The sequence below is a fragment of the Populus trichocarpa genome, chromosome 4 (assembly GCF_000002775.5).
Source record: "Populus trichocarpa isolate Nisqually-1 chromosome 4, P.trichocarpa_v4.1, whole genome shotgun sequence".
Classification (NCBI taxonomy): Eukaryota; Viridiplantae; Streptophyta; class Magnoliopsida; order Malpighiales; family Salicaceae; genus Populus; species Populus trichocarpa.
In genome coordinates, this window is record NC_037288.2 from 10,478,046 (window position 1) to 10,499,751 (window position 21,706).

Genomic DNA, 21,706 nt, shown 5'->3' on the forward strand with positions numbered 1-21,706 from the left:
TTAATTTGTTCTCTGCTTGGAGCATTCAATGCTAAAAACAAGTTAAAGATGAGTGCGCTTTATTCTGTCTTGAAGGAAACAGAAGATGTCCCAATAACATGTTAAATTCATCTTACGACACATCCTAAATTGGCTAAAAGCTTGAATCATTTCATGGCAATAGGTTAAGTGGAGGTATGCCACTGTTCAAGGATTACAACTTTACATTCTTTAAATGATTTAACCAAAGTAGCTCATGTCTCAAACATTTCTAATTATATATGTCACGGAAGTATACATTTGTAAAACCTGGCTGATGACTGAAAGCTTATTAGATTCTAGTGCAATAATATCTGTGATCTTTTATTGACAAAAATACATAAATACACTACTAGATTCTAAACAAGCAGAACTCCACTAGAAAGAAAATAATAAAGAAAGGGTAAATTCTGGGTTTAAAAGCCATAGATAGTTGTTTTTGGAAGCTATGCAGTGATAGCTAGATAGTTTTCACTGTTCAGTCAAGGAGATGTTTTCTGTGAAGATGAAGAAGCTGGGGGGATTCCAGGGATGAGAGGAGGTAGAGGAGGGAGAAGAGGGAGAGGAGGAATAAGTGAGAAGGGAGGTGGTGGTGATGGAGTTAGGCCAGGTATTGGTGGCAACGGAAGGGATGGTACTGGTGGCAACGGAAGGGATGGTACTGGTGGCAACGGAAGGGATGGTACTGGTGGCAACGGAAGGGATGGTACTGGAGGAGGCTGAAGTGGGTTAGGAGGAAGTATGGGTGGAAATAGTGGAGGTGGCTGAATTATTGGAGGAAGTATTGGAGGTGGCTGAAAAGGGTTTGGTGGAAAAAGTGGTGGTGTTGGAAAGCCAAACTGATTAGGATGGTGCACCGCTTTCTCATCTGGTAATGTTGTGCTCTTAAGAGATTCTGTAGTTTTGGTATTTTCTGTATTTGCTGGAATTGGTGGAAGAAAAGGTAGCCCTGGAAGAGGTGGGAGAGGAGGGAGTTGCGGTAATGGTGGCAATATTGGAAGCGGAGGAAGAGGAGGGAGAACAGGTGTTTTCGGGTCTTGAAGTGGAGGTGGAAATGTTGGGTTATCAAAAGAAGGTAGAGAGGCTTCTTTGGAACTGAATTCCCTGGGATTTTCTATACTTGGTTTTTGATTACATAAGAACGGTTCTTTTTCAGGCTTGAAGGTGAAAAAACCAGCTGAAAATATATGTGTTCCTTCCTTTCTTGACTTGAGACGAAGTGATGATGAAGTTGCTGTGGATGCCACAGCACAATAAGGCTCGCTGCTACTTAGTAACTCCACTGAACATCTCTTAATTTTCTTTACGTGTTTGCTCACTGAGAAAGGCAAATGAACCTTGAATTCTCCATGCTCGTCTGTTTTCGCTTCTTCTCTGAAACTTGGTCTTGATTTCTCATCTTTGCATTCTACAGCAACATGTGCACCTGCATACAATAGCCCCCAGAATCATTTTTCTATATCACACTGCAAAACATAACCCGTAAAAATTAATGTTAATCCAATAATTAAGGAAGTTGTCGAAAAGAACCTGAAATGAAGTGACTGTTCCTTGAGAAATATTCTTGGAAACATGTGTCACAGTAGACAGTGCCAACGACAACTGCAGATGGAAGTTTCTTTCCATGGCTGGCTTCTGAGGGGTTATTAAATGTGAAACCGAGAAGGAATATTATGAAAAACCAAGGCATTATGAGTATTCTTCTTCTCTCTCTACGATCACTCATGATTTAGAGAAGAATAAGAGTTGGCAGAGTCTCCTCTTTATAAGTTGAGCCAATCTTGACACTTGTTCTCTATTCCTGACGTGCCGTGTCCCATGTTCTATTATTGCTGTTTGAGATATGAATGGATAATATACCGTCTTACCCACCAAGAATCTTTATGTCATTCATGCAGAAACCATTCAACTGCAAACTAGCAGCAGTGAATGAGGGTGTATTTCCTACCATTTAACAGCTCAAAAGGAGGTAAATATACAGGCAGATAAGGTAAGACTCTAGCTCTACCCTTCATCCACCTCCCCCTTGTTTTCTTACATTTATCGATTTGTTCCTTTGCTGGCTTTAAAATACCATTATGAATAGTTGGGTCCCTGTTGGTTCACGAGACATGTAGAGTAGCCACAAATTTCATGCGCATACAACAACACCCTAGCTAATACCAACAAATTTGAGAATGTAGCTCGCTTGTAAGATATATGTATAAATGCTATTCACCTTTTGAACTAATGTATGCACAGACATAGGTAGGCTGTTTCTTGAGGTTGTGTTGGAGATAATAATAGAGGAAAGAAAAATGTGTTTGGTTAAAAAAAAAAAGTTAAAAGATATAATATAATAGTTTTGAAGTGAATTTTTTTATTTTTAAAATAAAAAATATAGAAAAATATATATATTCCCAATGCTTGTTCTCTTTTAACTCTAAATAGTAGTTTGAATGTCGTTTTAAATTAAACTAGGCAATGAAGGTTGATTTAGTATGTTCTTATTGACCTAACAAGTTAGCCTGCTACTTAGATCAAAGTCTAATTTGACTTTTAAGAGATTTTAAAATCAGGTGGTTTGAGTTATTTAAAAAATATATTAAAACGATTATGTTTTAGATTGATCTGAGTCAACTTAATTTAATCTTTTAACCGTGTCATTGGATTAATGTAAATTTTTAGGTTTTTTTTTTAAAATATTTGATTTGTTGAAATACATGTACAGTTCATAGAATGCTTGATGCTTTTGCGAAAAAAAAAATAAAAAAAAGAAGAAGCTGGTTCTTGAACCAGTGAAATATGGGGAAATCCCTTAATTTTACTACTGTGCTTGTGTAATTAGGCAAATAAGTACTTCATCTAATTTACTCATGTATTTATTCATCACACTCCATTAATTTAGCCCAACGATAAGAAATTGTAAACAACATAGGCAGACCTTACAGGGTAAATTCGTCATAGTTTGTTGAAATTCAGTCCAATTAGATTGAATTGATAAAGTGTGACACATATAAGGTAGATTTTACAAATAAGCTTTCATAAGGGCTGATCTGCTTAATTGGCACAATCAAGGACTAAATCTTAAGGAAATATGTTAATAATAATAATAATAATAATAATAATAATTAATAGGTCAGTTTTCTGTCGAAAACAAAAGGAATGATTACATGCCCATGGAAAAACTGTCATTCTATTCGTAATCAAATGTTAAATGCCCATGGAATTTTAGGAAGACCATTCCATAAGACATGTGCGTACGACAATATTAACTATAGAGTTTGATGATGAAATAATTGAATTTAATTTTTTAAATGCAATCTGATTTTGTAGTGATGTATATTTTGTTATGTACTTTAATATTATAGATTATTTGTCTAACAAATATTTAATTTGAGTAGTGATTATAAATTAAATGTAACAATAAGTCAAAGTTTGGATTCTGTCTTATATAAAAAGATGTGACTATCACAAATTGAATTTAACTTAATAACGTATAATGATCACTTTCCTTTAAATTTCATGGATCAAATGCTTAAGATATTAACAAATAAGTCCCACTATTACTTTCTTGATGGATAATGATTGTAATCATATTATTGTTGCACCAGAAGATCAAGAAAATACTATTTTTACTTGCCCTTCCGATACTTTTTCGTATAGAAGTAAATATTTTGATCTTTGCAATGCACGTGCTATTTTTTGAATATGCATAATGAGTAAATTTTCAGACCATGTAGAAAGAATCATATAGGATTTTATGAATGATTTTATTATTTATGGTAATTCTTTTGATGTATGTATTGAAAACTTAACTCTTATTTTGAAAAGATGCATGAAAATTAATCTTGTTTTGAATTATAAAAAGTGTCATTTTATGGTTGAACAAGGGATAGTCTTAGGGCATATAGTTTTTTCTAGAGGTTTGGAAGTTAATAAAGCTAAGATAGATATTATCTTTTCTTTGTCTTATCCCGTAAGTATACGAGAAGTTTATTCTTTTCTTTAAAATGTAGGTTCTTATCGGAGATTTATCAAGGAATTTCTCAAAAATAGCATTTTCCTATGCAAATTATTTAAGAAGGATATCAATTTCATGTTTGATGATGCTTGCAAGTATATGCTTGATGAGCTTAAGAAGAGACTAACTTAGAAATCCATTGTGTAGCCATCAAATTGAAATCTTCCTTTTAAGATTAAGTTTGATTTAAAAATTATACATATTAAGCTAATACATAATTTTTCATAAAGCAATCAATAATATCATCATAAAAATACTCTAATCTTCTTAAAAACATTGGAATAATTGGGTAATTGAAATGCAACTCTTTTTTTCTTAGTTTTTTTTTTACGAAAAACTAAATAGAAAAAAAATAAGATATTTAGAAAAGGCTAGTCACATGTAGTCTTGGTCTTCCAAGTATGCCTAGTCTAAGAAAAATAAGATTTATATAAGATGTCATGTGTTGGGGTTCCAACGTGCCCGTCTCAATCAAAAGGAATTTAAAGAAGTTAAAATTACCACTAATATCCTATAGTTTGATCCATTTTACCCTTGCCCGCTGTGTTTTGAAAAACTACATATTGCATCACAGGTCAAAAGAAAATTTCAAATATGAGAGAATCACTAAAGTACCCTTATATATATTATAACCAACAATAGATCTAAATGACATATCATTTCTTTTCTCTCATCGATTAACACTATTCTCTCACTAAAATATCAATCTCGCCAATCTCGACCCCAAATAAAAAAAAACAAAAACTATTGATTAAAATTGATTTTTTGCACTAATTTGTGTTTTAGCATGGTTGTCTAGCTATTGGAACTTCACACAAGTTTCACCTTGAAATCAGCAAGAAACATTAATATTTTTTTTTAAATCAAGGCTTTGAAAATTGTTAATAGTATGTTGTGTTATTGTTAAACACAATTTATTCATTTGTTTAGAGGTTGTTAAGTGTTTGAGTAACTAAAAACCCAAATTTGTGAATGTGCACATCAATCTTGAAGATTGTAAAACCCTAAAAGAATCAATTATTCTTCTTTAATCGACAAAATAAACATCACAAACATGATTTTGCTAGTGGAAAAACTTGTATTCTTGTTTATTTGAAAACCTAAAAAGAACCAATAATTTTAATTTGACAAGGTCATTGTTCTTTAAACCATAATTTTTAATCTTTTTTAAAACATGGATCATTATGCACTAAACCCTTACACACACACACACACTAATTAGCAGCTTTTTACGAATGCTCTAAAAAACCCAAATTTTGTTTCATATTTACTATTCAAAGAACCCTAATTTTATAATTTCTTTTTAAATATGTGTTTGATTAACATAATTAATTTTCTATTAAATGTGATTAACCATTGTTTAATCGAATTAGTAATTTTTTTTATCCTAATAAAAAATCAAATACTATAGTTTATAGGTATTGTATAAGCATCAATAATTTGCTTATAAGCTTATGTTTATCATTAATGTAATATTATATCCTTTATTATGGAAATATAAATACGAAATGTTTGATATAATTAATCATCATGGAAGTTCAACATATGTCAAAAGAAATTGTTATTCTTACTACATTTCTTATATTAACATCATGTTCATATGCAAGCAAGTATATAATGTAAACTTACATGGCTTCAATATAAGGGATTATAAAGAGAATATGTTTTTGGATGATGCCTCAATGTTAAAGGTATTGAGTATGCATGAACAAGAAGAAAAAGAAGAAAAAATTATATTTTGATGAGGATATTGATGTTGCTCTTCTAACATACACAATGCTAAGGTGTTATTAAGGCAAGCCTAATAATGGTAAGTCAACTGGTACTAAATATTTTTATGCTTATAATGATGAAGTTAAGAAAAACAATAAGGTTATGATGTTAGTTGGGATAGAAGATTTTGATTTCAATGATGAAGATGTTGATGTTGAAGTGGATTATGATGTAGGAGGTTTTGGTGTTGGTGTTGGTGTTAGTTATGGTGATGGTGTTTGTATTGAAGTCGTTGCTACTGTGGAGGTTCCGGTGTTAGTGATGGTATTTATGCTAAAGTTGGTGCTGATGTGGGAGGTTTTGTTATCGGTGATGGTAATGGTATTGATGCTGAATTGGTACTAATATGAGAGGTTTTGTTATAGGTGATGGTGTTAATGTTAAAACATGTATTGATTTTGATGATGGTGTGGATGTTATTGTGGGTGATGTTGTTGTTAATATATGTAATGATAATAAGGTTGATGAAGAGAAAAAAGATAGAGAACTATATCTTTTATGATGAGAAGGGATTTGATTTTATAAATGAAGTTGAAGATGATTGGATTGACAACTTGTTTAGTGATAGTTCCATTGGAAAGAATGTATATGGTTTTTTAGATTCAAAAAAATACATGGAATATTAGTACTGATGATGATGATGATGATGATGATAGGTTAATATAAATATAATAGGTTAAGTGGAGGTATGCCACTGTTCAAGGATTACAACTTTACATTCTTTAAATGATTTAACCAAAGTAGCTCATGTCTCAAACATTTCTAATTATATATGTCACGGAAGTATACATTTGTAAAGCCTGGCTGATGACTGAAAGCTTATTAGATTCTAGTGCAATAATATCTGTGATCTTTTATTGACAGAAATACATAAATACACTACTAGATACTAAACAAGCAGAACTCCACTAGAAAGAAAATAATAAAGAAAGGGTAAATTCTGGGTTTAAAAGCCATAGATAGTTGTTTTTCGAAGCTATGCAGTGATAGCTAGATAGTTTTCACTGTTCAGTCAAGGAGATGTTTTCTGTGAAGATGAAGAAGCTGGGGGGATTCCAGGGATGAGAGGAGGGAGAAGAGGGAGAGGAGGAATAAGTGAGAAGGGAGGTGGTGGCAACGGAAGGGATGGTATTGGTGGCAACGGAAGGGATGGTATTGGTGGCAACGGAAGAGATGGTATTGGTGGCAACGGAAGGGATGGTATTGGTGGCAACGGAAGGGATGGTATTGGTGTCAACGGAAGGGATTGTATTGGAGGAGGCTGAAGTGGGTTAGGAGGAAGTATTGGTGGAAATAGTGGAGGTGGCTGAATTATTGGAGGAAGTATTGGAGGTGGCTGAAAAGGGTTTGGTGGAAAAAGTGGTGGTGTTGGAAAGCCAAACTGATTAGGATGGTGCACCGCTTTTTCATCTGGTAATGTTGTGCTCTTAAGAGATTCTGTAGTTTTGGTATTTTCTGTATTTGCTGGAATTGGTGGAAGAAAAGGTAGCCCTGGAAGAGGTGGGAGAGGAGGGAGTTGCGGTAATGGTGGCAATATTGGAAGCGGAGGAAGAGGAGGGAGAACAGGTGTTTTCGGGTCTTGAAGTGGAGGTGGAAATGTTGGGTTATCAAAAGAAGGTAGGAGAGGCTTCTTTGGAACTGAATTCCCTGGGATTTTCTATACTTGGTTTTTGATTACATAAGAACGGTTCTTTTTCAGGCTTGAAGGTGAAAAAACCAGCTGAAAATATATGTGTTCCTTCCTTTCTTGACTTGAGACGAAGTGATGATGAAGTTGCTGTGGATGCCACAGCACAATAAGGCTCGCTGCTACTTAGTAACTCCACTGAACATCTCTTAATTTTCTTTACGTGTTTGCTCACTGAGAAAGGCAAATGAACCTTGAATTCTCCATGCTCGTCTGTTTTCGCTTCTTCTCTGAAACTTGGTCTTGATTTCTCATCTTTGCATTCTACAGCAACATGTGCACCTGCATACAATAGCCCCCAGAATCATTTTTCTATATCACACTGCAAAACATAACCCGTAAAAATTAATGTTAATCCAATAATTAAGGAAGTTGTCGAAAAGAACCTGAAATGAAGTGACTGTTCCTTGAGAAATATTCTTGGAAACATGTGTCACAGTAGACAGTGCCAACGACAACTGCAGATGGAAGTTTCTTTCCATGGCTGGCTTCTGAGGGGTTATTAAATGTGAAACCGAGAAGGAATATTATGAAAAACCAAGGCATTATGAGTATTCTTCTTCTCTCTCTACGATCACTCATGATTTAGAGAAGAATAAGAGTTGGCAGAGTCTCCTCTTTATAAGTTGAGCCAAGCTTGACACTTGTTCTCTATTCCTGACGTGCCGTGTCCCATGTTCTATTATTGCTGTTTGAGATATGAATGGATAATATACCGTCTTACCCACCAAGAATCTTTATGTCATTCATGCAGAAACCATTCAACTGCAAACTAGCAGCAGTGAATGAGGGTGTATTTCCTACCATTTAACAGCTCAAAAGGAGGTAAATATACAGGCAGATAAGGTAAGACTCTAGCTCTACCCTTCATCCACCTCCCCCTTGTTTTCTTACATTTATCGATTTGTTCCTTTGCTGGCTTTAAAATACCATTATGAATAGTTGGGTCCCTGTTGGTTCACGAGACATGTAGAGTAGCCACAAATTTCATGCGCATACAACAACACCCTAGCTAATACCAACAAATCTGAGAATGTAGCTCGCTTGTAAGATATATGTATAAATGCTATTCACCTTTTGAACTAATGTATGGACAGACATAGGTAGGCTGTTTCTTGAGGTTGTGTTGGAGATAAACATAGAGGAAAGAAAAATGTGTATGGATTAAAAAAAGAAGTTAAAAGATATAATATAATAGTTTTGAAGTGAATTTTTTATTTTTAAAATAAAAAATATAGAAAAAAATATATATTCCCAATGCTTGTTCTCTTTTAACTCTAAATAGTAGTTTGAATGTCGTTCCAAATTAAACTAGACAATGAAGGTTGATTTAGTATATTCTTATTGACCTAACAAGTTAGCCTGATACTTGGATCAAAGTCTAATTTGACTTTTAAGAGATTTTAAAATCATGTAGTTTGAGCTATTTAAAAAATATATTAAAACGATTATGTTTTAGATTGATCTGAGTCAACTCAATTTAATTTTTTAACCGTGTCATTGGATTAATGCAAATTTTTAGGTTTTTTTTTTAAATATTTGATTTGTTGAAATACATGTACAGTTCATAGAATGCTTGATTCTCATCCATGCTTTTGCGAAAAAAAAAGAAAAAAAAGAAGAAGCTGGTTCTTGAACCAGTGAAATATGGGGAAATCCCTTAATTTTACTACTGTGTTTGTGTAATTAGGCAAATAAGTACTTCATCTAATTTACTCATGTATTTATTCATCACACTCCATTAATTTAGCCCAACGATGAGAAATTGTAAACAACATAGGCAGACCTTACAGGGTAAATTCGTCATAGTTGGTTGAAATTCAGTCCAATTAGATTGAATTGATAAAGTGTGACACATATAAGGTAGATTTTACAAATAAGCTTTCATAAGGGCTGATCTGCTTAATTGGCACAATCAAGGACTAAATCTTAAGAAAATATGTTAATAATAATAATAATAATAATAATTAATAGGTCAGTTTTCTGTCGAAAACAAAAGGAATGATGATGAAATAAGAGTTAATGCCTATGGAAAAACTGTTATTCTATTCATAATCAAATGTTAAATGCCCATGGAATTTTAGGAAGACCATTCCATAAGACATGTGCGTACGACAATATTAACTATAGAGTTTGATGATGAAATAATTGAATTTAATTTTTTAAATGCCATCTGATTTTTGTAGTGATGTATATTTTGTTATGTACTTCAATATTATATATTATTTGTATAACAAATATTTGATTTGAGTAGTGATTATAAATTAAATGTAATAATAAGTCAAAGTTTGGATTCTGTCTTGATATAAAAAGATGTGACTATCACAAATTGAATTTAACTTAATAACATATAATGATCACTTTCCTTTAAATTTCATGGATCAAATGCTTAAGATATTGACAAATAAGTCTCACTATTACTTTCTTGATGGATAATGGTTGTAATTATATTGTTGTTGCACTAGAAGATCAAGAAAATACTATTTTTAATTGCCCTTCCGATACTTTTTCGTATAGAAGTATATTTTTTGGTCTATGCAATGCACGTGCTACTTTTTGGATATGCATAATGAGTATATTTTCAGATCATGTAGAAAGAATCATATAGGATTTTATGAATGATTTTATTATTTATGGTAATTCTTTTGATGCATGTATTGAAAACTTAACTCTTATTTTGAAAAGATGCATGAAAATTAATCTTGTTTTGAATTATAAAAAGTGTCATTTTATGGTTGAACAAGGGATAGTCTTACGGCATATAGTTTTTTCTAGAGGTTTGGAAGTTGATAAAGCTAAGATAGATATTATCTTTTCTTTGCCTTATCCCGTATTATTCTTTTCTTCAACATGTAGGTTCTTATCGGAGATTTATCAAGGAATTTCTCAAAAATAGCATTTTCCTATGCAAATTATTTAAGAAGGATATCAATTTCATGTTTGATGATGCTTGCAAGTATACGCTTGATGAGCTTAAGAAGAGACTAACTTTGACATCCATTGTGTAGCCATCAAATTGAAATCTTCCTTTTAAGATTAAGTTTGATTTAAAAATTATACATATTAAGCTAATACATAATTTTTCATAAAGCAATCAATAATATCATCATAAAAATACTCTAATCTTCTTAAAAACATTTGAATAATTGGGTAATTGAAATGCAACTCTTTTTTTCTTAGTTTTTTTTTACGAAAAACTAAATAGAAAAAAAAAGATATTTAGAAAAGGCTAGTCACATGTAGTCTCGGTCTTCCAAGTATGCCTGGTCTAAGAAAAATAAGATTTATATAAGATGCCATGTGTTGGGGTTCCAACGTGCCCGTCTCAATCAAAAGGAATTTAAAGGAATTAAAATTACCACTAATATCCTATAGTTTGATCCATTTTACCCTTGCACGCTGTGTTTTGAAAAACTACATATTGCATCACAGGTCAAAAGAAAATTTCAAATATAAGAGAATCACTAAAGTACCCTTATATATATTATAACCAACAATAGATCTAAATGACATATCATTTCTTTTCTCTCATCGATTAACACTATTCTCTCACTAAAAAATCACTCTCCCCAATCTCAACCCCAAATAAAAAAAAACAAAAACTATTGATTAAAATTGATTTTTTGCACTAATTTGTGTTTTGTCTAGCTATTGGAACTTCACACAAGTTTCACCTTGAAATCAACAAGAAACATTAATATTTTTTTAAAATCAAGGCTTTGAAAATTGTTAATAGTATGATGTGTTATTGTTAAACACAATTTATTCATTTGTTTAGAGGTTGTTAAGTGTTTGTGTAACTAAAAACCCAAATTTGTGAATGTGCACATCAATTTTGAAGATTGTAAAACCCTAAAAGAATCAATTATTCTTCTTTAATTGACAAAATAAACATCACAAACATGATTTTGCTAGTGGAAAAACTTGTATTCTTGTTTATTTGAAAACCTAAAAAGAACCAATAATTTTAATTTGACAACGTCGTTGTTCTTTAAACCATAATTTTTAATCTTTTTTAAAACATGGATCATTATGCACTAAACCCTACACACACACACACACACACACACTAATTAGCAGCTTTTTACGAATACTCTAAAAAACCCAAATTTTGTTTCATATTTACTATTCAAAGAACCCTAATTTTATAATTTCTGCTTAAATATGTGTTTGATTAACATAATTAATTTTCTATTAAATGTGATTAACCATTGTTTAATCGAATTAGCAATTTTTTTATCCTAATAAAAAATCAAATACTATAGTTTATAGGTATTGTATAAGCATCAATAATTTGCTTATAAGCTTATGTTTATCATTAATGTAATATTATATCCTTTATTATGGAAATATAAATACGAAATGTCTGATATAATTAATCATCATGGAAGTTCTAACATATGTCAAAAGAAATTGTTATTCTTACTACATTTCTTATATTAACATCATATTCATATGCAAGCAAGTATATAATGTAAACTTACATGGCTTCAATATAAGGGATTATAAAGAGAATATGTTTTTGGATGATGCCTCAATGTTAAAGGTATTGAGTATGCATGAACAAGAAGAAAAGAAGAAAAAATTATATTTTGATGAGGATATTGATGTTGCTCTTCTAACATACACAATGCTAAGGTGTTATTAAGGCAAGCCTAATAATGGTAATGTCAACTGGTACTAAATATTTTTATGCTTATAATGATGAAGTTAAGAAAAAGCAATAAGGTTATAATGTTAGTTGGGATAGAAGATTTTGATTTCAATGATGAAGATGTTGATGTTGAAGTGGATTATGATGTAGGAGGTTTTGGTGTTGGTGTTGGTGTTGGTGTTGGTGTTAGTTATGGTGATGGTGTTGGTATTGAAGTCGTTGCTACTGTGGAGGTTCCGGTGTTAGTGATGGTATTTATGCTAAAGTTGGTGCTGATGTGGGAGGTTTTGTTATTGGTGATGGTAATGGTGTTGATGCTGAATTGGTACTAATATGAGAGGTTTTGTTATAGTTGATGGTGTTAATGTTAAAACATGTATTGATTTTGATGATGGTGTGGATGTTATTGTGGGTGATTTTGTTGTTAATATATGTAATGATAATAAGGTTGATGAAGAGAAAAAAGATAGAGAACTATATCTTTTATGATGAGAAGGGATTTGATTTTATAAATGAAGTTGAAGATGATTGGATTGACAACTTGTTTAGTGATAGTTCCATTGGAAAGAATGTATATGGTTCTTTAGATAAAAAAAAATACATGGAATATTAGTACTGATGATGATGATGATGATGATGATGATGATGATATAGGTTGTGAGAAATCTAAAAGTGATGGTAGTGATGAGTTTGTTAATAAAGACAATGTTAATGAGTGTAAAAAGCAGATGAAAAGGAAGATTGATCCTATAACTAATTTTAAATATAAAAAGTTTAAGGTTAGAGTTGATGGTTCCATTAAGTTTAAATAATCTTATGTTTTCAGCAATATAAATGAATTTAAAGAAGTGTTGAAAGAGTATGAAGTGAAACATGATTATCACTTGAAATGTATATTAATTAGAAACCAAAGGTTACAACAACATTTATGGGTGATGGTTGTTCTTGGCGAATATATACTTCTCTCATTTCCGGTTTCAATACATTCATGGTTAAGTTCTTAAGAGAGAAACATAGTTGCATTTAGCTAGCAAGTATAAAAGATGTTAATTCAACATGATTGCAAAAACATCATTGCTTATATTAAGTGTTGACCCAAATATCTCAAATAAAGTCATCGATACCATTCTAGAAGATAAGTTTTGGATTAAACCACAATCAATGCAATTATAGAGAGCTAGAACAAAGATGAAAGAGTTTATCAAATGAAGCCATAAAAAGTCTTTTAAAAGACTCCCTCAATAAGTGCAATTGTTAAAGCAATGTAATCTAGGGTCAGATGTATTTTTAAGGTTTGACCCTAATTACAACTCGAAAGTGCATTCACAAAGGGAGTTTTAGATGGTTTATATTTGCTTGAAAATGATGAACAAGGACTTTGTAAATGGATGTAGATCATTCATTGGTATAGATAGATGTCATCTTAAAGGTCTATGTATAAAAGAGAGGATTTTTATTATCTGCAATGGTATTGAATGACAACAATGGATTGTTTCTCATCACGTGTATTGCTGTTGAGTATGAAAATAACAACACATGATGATTTTTTTATATGCATTTTATAGATATATTAAGCATGACATACATCAGAAGACATTTTGCATAATATGTGTAAATTATATTTTTAGTAAAATATGCGTATAATGCTTATAATGCTTTTTTCTAACTGAGATTTTTATAAACTAGAGTCTACCTGGAGTAGTTGTAGAGATATTCCCTATTGTATCACACATGTACTATTCAAGGCATATTTATGTCAATATGAGGAAAAAAGGATTTCAAGGTTCGGAACTCAAGATTGGATTTTGGAGGGCATTAAAAGCTTACACTATTCTTAATTTTGACAATTTCATGAAGGATATCAAAGATGTGGATGTTATTGCTTTGAATTGGTTAAATAAAATCCCTTTTGAGCATTGGTTTAGGCTTATGTTTGACTATCAAATTAAGGTAGAGAATGTAACTAACAATATAGCACAATCATTTAATAGTTGGGTTAGGAAATATAGGAGTTTGCAAATTGTTATTTTAGCATAAAAAAAGGATGAAACTTCTAGCTAGGTTTCATGATAGATTTATTCAGACCTCAACTTGGGAATCAAAAAGCACACCCTATATCAAGAAAATACTAGATAAATATATTAAAATGGCGATAAACATGAGAATGATTCTAACTAGCTAGTTCTGATGAATATCAAGTATATGAGGATAAAACTAGACTTTTTATTGATTTGAAGAAATGATAGTGCTCTTGTGATGAGTGGATATTGACTGGAATTCCATTAAGTATATGGTGTCTTGTGTGTATTATAAGAGTATTGAATTTGAAGAAGTATGTCATGTATATTACAATGTTGAAACATTTAAGAATGCATGCTTTGAGGTGGCACACTTATTGCTAAAAGCTGATCTTGGCTCGAAGGAAGAAGATATAATTTTTCTTCCTTTTAACTTGAAAATGAGTGTGGGTAAATTAAGGAAAAATCAGAGAGGAAAAGATGAAGAAGATCAACCTAGTATGATAAGAAAAAGGATTTCCACACTTAAATGCAACAATTACAAGTAATACCGGTCATACAGGTTATCTTTGAATCCATAAAATCAATCAATTTAAATCGAGTCAGCTCCTACGCAGTTTAATTGAAAACTTGAGTTAGGTAAAGAACTGAAACGATCAGTTTTAAGATTTACCTATGTTTAATAAGAATGGCCTCATCTTGTATAAAATTAACAAGAATCAATTAAAAATCTAAAGCACTTTTCGAAGCGAATGAACCAAAATAATTAAAAGGATTATATATATATTCACGATGCAGACACAAGCTTATCTTCAGACCTGAAGAAGGACAATCACCGCTGAAATACGTTTGCATGTGATATCATGAGATTCGCAGTATGAACAACGTACTGCAAGAGGGGTTGTGATAGCGAAAGAATTGTTCTTATATAAAAGAAAAACCGCAATCTTTTTCCTCAAATTCCAAAGGCCAGTCTTAATCTTCACGGGTGCATTGAAATTAAACACAAAAATGCCAAACCTTCACGGGCCCATTTAGAATCTATATGTCTGGTAGTCATCTCTTTCTTGTCTGCTTCTCGTGAAGTGCCACCCTTTAAGATCCACAGCTTGCCGCCATTCTAATTTTTTTAGTGTTCTGATTCACAAACAAAATCTCTATATGAAATAATCCATCAATTGAGTATTGTTCTACTATTAATGTACTAGTAAAGTTGGGATAATTCTAAAAAAAAATTAAAAGAAAAAATGTGAGAGTCGGTGCAAGCTACTAGATAGCAGTCTCGCCAGAGCATGGGGGTTGGTTGCTTGAGGATAGGAGTTTTGGCTGAACATGACTGTGGCTGTTTGCTTTTCTTTCGAGAAATATCAAGTCTTTGGAAGATATTTATCTATGCTTCCCTTTGATTTTAATGATAAAAGGCATGACGGAAACTAGAAACTTGCTCATTCTTTTTTTTTTTATTAACGTCGGTAGCCGGACGCGTATCTCGACTAATTCCACGGGCTTTAAAATTAACAATTATATAAGCCTTCAATAACTTTAAGAGGACTCGAACTCGTGATCATTAAAAAATAAACTCAAAACCTGATTAGTTGAACTACCAGATACTCTCTTACAATGTAAGGGTCTGAAAGAGAGAAAATAACAATCCTTTTCGAAGTTTTGAGTGCATTGTGGAGAATAGCAGGGATTCCATTCTATATGTTCTTTCAACAATATGAAATGAATGAAGATGAAGGTCCTGTTGGGTTTTGAGTATGTTAAAATTTGAAATTTTTTAACGTGTTTAGATTATTTTTACATCTTAATATCTTTTTAAAAAATATTATTTTAATATATTTTCAAATAAAAAATATTTTAAAAAATAATTATACCATATACTCCTAAAGTATTATTAATTAATTGCAAACAAAAGGGTCCAATTACCCTCGGCCTTGAGAAACTGGAAAGTGGGGTTAATGTTGATGTCACTCGTTTACTGTGTCAAGTAATTGGACTCAGCCCCTGTGGTTTAGACTTTCCCAATGTTTCCAAGAAGGTCCATTGTTACTTCTAACCATCAAAGAGGTTTTATGAGTTTGTTTTTTGAAGATTTGTAATTGTTTTTGCAGCATATTATAGCAAATAAGTTGATGGTATGGAAGTAATTATAGAACAATGGGACTAATAGAAGTAATTATAAGTTTAATATATCAAATAATAACTTTTCTATTTAGCTTGCAGATAACAAATTTATTTTATTGTAAAATACAAAAAAAAGATGATAAAATTCTGATTAGCCCAAAATAATTAATATTCATAAATTAAAATATATTATTAATTAATTATAGTAATAATGATCACCATAATTTTTCCAAACTAATTAATTTTTCTAAAATCATTATTAATAATTATTATCGTAATTTTTAAATAATTTCTACTAACTATTAATTCTTGCCGAGATCATTTTTTTTTTTTTAAAGATTAACACGGTCATCTTCGATTTAAGTAATGAAAAAAGAGTAATTAATTTTTAGTTAATCCATTATTATGAGAAACTTAATTGATAAAATAGATCATAGAATGCAATACAATGAGAGGTCATCTATACGTTCAAATAAAAGGTTTGCATGGAGGAAAGAAATAAGTTAAATTACAAGAGATAAAGGGAACGAAAATAAATTGAAGTGTTACAATTAATGAGAGGTGCACAAAAAGGATGATTGAGAGTGAGAGAGAGAGAGAGAGAGAGGAGGAGAAGTAAAACAATATATTAAAATAATTTAAAAGAGGGCAGTGATTGAGTCGGATCAATAAACAAAATATTATAGATTAGAACAATATTTTACTCTTTTTTTTCTCTCAATGAAAAACAATGGCCTTGCTGATAAGAAAAGGTAATATCATTTTTTCAATGGTTTAACGAGGGGAGGGTCACAGCAGCCACATGAATTAAAGGAGAGAAAACAACTTTTCCTTATATAAGTAGGTTAATTAGATTGAGTTTGGACTGAACTTTAAACTTGGATCTGTTAAGCGATCTTCGACCCATTCCATTGCAAAATAAAGGTGGAATTACAAAACTGTGTTAGCCTTGAAAATGATCACAGCAGTAGCAACAATTGTTTCGCTCCAGCTTACAAGTTTGGTTCAAGCCATACAACTTCATTTCCCATAAAATGTGATTAGTAAAAAACCAATGTTTCTTGGCATGATACAGCAGTAGCCAGTAGGTGAAATTTCGTTTTGATTCCTTTCCTTGCTCCTTTCCTTGTTCGTGTAATTGATGTCTTGGTTTAGTCACAGACCCGTAGCTAAGTGATGACTTCTTTGTTCCAAGACTACATTGTCAGCATATGCATGTGATTTTGTGTAATGAAATAAAGTTATGAAGTAATGGTTTTATTTTGGAAAGAAGAGTGCAACTAAAGGGAATAAGTTGTTTTCAATTTTTGAAACACTTGAACAGTTCTGGATTTTATTTTATTTTTGCAGTACCCGTCTTGATCTTCTTAAGGGGGAGATTTTTGCCCTAAACCCAAATTTTGCATAGACTAAAAAATAAAAAAAATACACCACCGCATGATTTAGCATATTTTTTAATATTAAGATTCAAGAAAAATAGTTTTTTTTACATCTTTGTATTTATTTTTGAATTTAATAAAGTCTATTAAATCCATTACAATTTGGCTTACATTTCAAAAATACCAAAAAATTCAATATTTTTATTTTAATACCAAGAATTATGAACTCACATGTAAGATATATTTCATATATTAAAAGAAACAAATGCAAAAATATGCTTAGACTTTAGAATGGTTAAGCTTGACCCATAATATCATTGTTAACTCTACTGGTGTGGACCGACTTTTAACCAATAGACAAACCAATTATTAGAAAAACATAACAGTGCCTTAGTAATCAGATAAATAAACAATGCAGCTTACCTTAGATAGGGTATACTATAGTTGATATTGTTCTCCCTATACATAACTAGTTCTTTTATCCAGATTATGAAGACCAAATAAAGTTCTAGTGACCAAAATAATAGGTGATACTCTAAATCTTTTTCAATTCTTCTAATAATTGAACCAATTTAACCATCATTATACATTACTCATAACCTAATACATCCTAGTTTCATCAATTAACAATAAAATCTCATTTTCCCTAATTTTAATTTTATTAAGCCTAACTAAAAATCAAAAAACCATGCATTAACATTATTTCTTTTCATTGAAACTTTTATAAATAAGTTTGAAACCCCTTGCCATACGATAAAATGGACTTCGAACATTAACATGCCGACTTTTCTTCACTCCTCTTCTTTTTCCTTCACCAATCCCTTCTTTCTCTCTCTGGTCGTCACTTTCTTTCTCATGTCTTCCTCTCTCAAGCAGTGTTTTTAAACCCGGCCCAGGTCACGGGATTTGACTAGGTCACCGGGTCAATCCCAATTTTTTTAATAAATCAAAACAATATCGTTTTGGTTAAAATAAATAAATAAATAGTCAACGGGTTACAACTGAGTTTTCGACCAGATCTTGCCAGGTCAACATGGTCACCGGGTCAGCCGGGTTTTTGACTTCCCTTATTTTTTCATAAACCCGGCCCAGTTGCGGTCCCGAGTTGACCTGTTGGGCCGGATTTTAAAACTATATTGTCAAGCCCTTCAAATAATGCTCCTCTCATTGGATTTGTCTACTCTTACTTTACTCTCACAATTCCTATAATCTCACCCAGGATTTTGATGTTCAGTAAGCCTTTCTCTCTTCCTTTTTTTTCTTTATTTTTTCCCCGGCAGCTTCCCATCAACTTAAAGGAAAGGAGAGCTATGTTTTGTGGCTAAAAGACTATTTTGCCCTGAATGAGCCCATGAATTTGTCCAATCTGTTGTTATTCTCGCGAGGCCTTTCTAACCTCCGATTTCCCTGAAATTTTAACCTTAGGTGGAACTATGTGTCAAGATACTCCACATAACATTTCCTCTCAATTCGACAGTCAGATTGAGAGTTATGTTTGATACCATAAAACTGGTCAGTATGTTATTTTTACGCCAAAAATCCAAGTTTTTGTACTGTTTTATCTACTTAAATCATCAATATTTTCCAAATAATTCATCAAAAACTTTCATCCCCTTTTATACTAAAAATTCTCCTCAACTATTTCCTCTTCCGGGTTAAAAACTGTGTGATTGTACGCATGGCTTATATCAGCTGTCAAGGTCATTTACACGTAAAACCATACATTAACTTATTTAAAAATTATTAAATATTTTCCTAACTATTTTCACCCTAAATTATTAAACATTCTACATATTTAGCACTAGTTTATCAATTTCCCAACTAGGAATTTACATTTTACCTTTTATGTTCGCGAGTAATATTTCCAGATTCCATCACTTGTTTATATCAAATTTAAGTTGGGCTATTTTGAATTTCATTAAATTATATTCTGATACCTTTGTTTCCTCATACATCACTTATATTTAATTTTTATTCGTGTTTTTGTATATTTTTTTCTGACCATTTTTCATATTTTCATTTTTAAAATTAACACTTGAAAATTTTAATTCAATTTTCCAAAATCCAAAGTCATCTTTTTAATTCAAATATTCAATTTAATGCCTTTGACATAATATTTACTTCAAATATTTTATTGAATTACAAGAAATAAACAAGAATTTAAAGTAGTTATGCCTCTCCTCATTCTTTCCTTCTCTTGGCTGAAACTCCTCCCCAGGTACAAGCACTCAAATTTCTTCTTTATACATTCATAAAACTAGGTCATTCATACTCTACTGCACCTTAATTACATCATATCCACACAATTTTTTAAATTCTCTAAATTTCTCCTAAGAACCCTAATTAAAAAATCTAAGAAATATGCATTAAATCCATTTCTTTTCATTTAAAATTGTTTAAACAAGCTTAGAATTTCTTACCTGACAATAAAATAGACTTTGAAAGTTAACTAGTCAAAGTTTTTTCTGCTCTTTCAAATTTTCTCCTCTTTGTCGTAAGTTACATATATGACTTTCTACTCTTCCTTATTTAGTTTCCTCTTAAATCTTTGCTTGATAGATTGGTTGGTGTTTCACACTTCCTAACTCATAAATCTTACCCAATTTCTACTTTTATCTCAATGATTTTTAATATTTAGCTTTCAACTGATCTTTTCTCTCTTTCTATTCTTTCTTTCCATTTCTGCCGGCAAATTAAGGAAGAATAAGAGGCTGATTTTTTCAACTTTTAAGTTCAATTGACCAATTTACCCTTAATGAACCCTTTTCAATTTTGTTCAGCTGTCAATATTTTCATGCAGCCTTCTTTAATTTCGATTGTATTGAGATTTTATCTTACCCTAAATAAATATGCTATAAGACTCCTCATAAAATTTCAGTATGATCCAAGGATCAGATTGAAAGTTATGCTTATAGTGTATAACTAGTCGGTATGTAATTTTAAGCCAAATATCTGAATTTTTATACTATTTTATGTACTTAATTCATTTATATCTTTTACTAATTCATTGGGAACTTCCATCCCTATTTATAGTAAAAAGTTTCCTCAAATTTTGTTCACTTGCGGGTTAAAAACTATGTGATTGCACGCAGTCTTACACTGGATATCAAAATCATTCGCGCGTAGAACCATACATTAATTCATTTGAAAATTTTGAAATAAATTTTTAAATATTTTCACCCCAAATTTATAAAAACTAATTTATAAATTTTTGGGCCATGAGTCTACATTGTACCATCTATGTTCACTGGATCATATTTTCCAGATTCAAACGTATTTTTAATACTGAGTTTAAACAGACTACATTGAAATTCATTAAATTATATTCCAGAACATTGCTTTCCCTTTTTTTCTCTTTCATTTGATTTTTATATGCATTTCTTTGTTTTTTATTTTTATTTTTATTGTTATTTTTCCACCATTTTCACACTTTTATTTTTAAGTTAACATATGAACATCTTATTTCAAGTTCCGAAAATCCAAAGTCACCCTTTTAATTCCAATACTTACTTACTTAACATAATATTCTCCATTATTAATTTTGTGAATTTTATCTAGGAGTTTACATATCAAGTTAGGGTTTAATTGACTTCCTTGCATTTGAAATAGTTGTCAGTATTCCTGCAATAAGGTCTTCCATGGATTATCAAAATACTACTAGTTTTGATCACTCAATCTCTCTGTCTAAGTTCAGTTTATTTACTACCAATTATGACCAAGTGAATTTGGTCTGGTATCTTAGAATAACTCTAAAAATATACTCTACGCATATTAATACATAGGGATTAGTAGGCCAAGTCTATGAAATGTTTTTTTGAACATAAATAATAAGCAATATATAATCTTGAATAAAGTATATACGACACTGAATGGAAGCATACAACATTGCCCGAGAACTTCTTACAGTGATAAAACCAAGTATGACGCTTATTATACATGACTTTTTCTCCTCTTAGATAACCAGTTGATACTATTTCAAATCCATTATCACTAGCAAATCAAATAGTTTACGGCTTTTAGACAGCCTAACAATGAAAACAGCCAAGA

General features: G+C 31.2%; 1 protein-coding gene and 1 long non-coding RNA gene across 3 annotated transcripts; one reads left to right on the forward strand and one right to left on the reverse strand.

Annotated features, from left to right (window-relative positions):
* The first annotated feature begins 56 nt into the window (after nucleotides 1–56).
* LOC127905229 (uncharacterized) lies at nucleotides 57–7,766 on the forward strand. Its single transcript, XR_008059031.1, has 2 exons — nucleotides 57–163; nucleotides 6,470–7,766. It is a non-coding gene; the product is annotated as an uncharacterized LOC127905229 (long non-coding RNA).
* On the reverse strand, nucleotides 322–8,063 carry LOC112327364 (uncharacterized). Of its 2 annotated transcripts, none has more exons than XM_052452337.1 (2): nucleotides 7,868–8,063; nucleotides 322–1,444 (listed from the first exon to the last, which is right to left on the reverse strand). In XM_052452337.1, the coding sequence occupies exons 1-2, from the start codon at nucleotides 8,061–8,063 to the stop codon at nucleotides 501–503; spliced, it is 1,140 nt and encodes a 379-aa protein (XP_052308297.1). In that variant the 3' UTR covers nucleotides 322–500. The 2 variants fall into 2 exon arrangements, with proteins under 2 accessions (XP_052308297.1, XP_024455974.2); XM_024600206.2 differs by lacking the exon at nucleotides 7,868–8,063 and adding an exon at nucleotides 1,549–1,763.
* Between the last annotated feature and the right edge of the window lie 13,643 nt (nucleotides 8,064–21,706).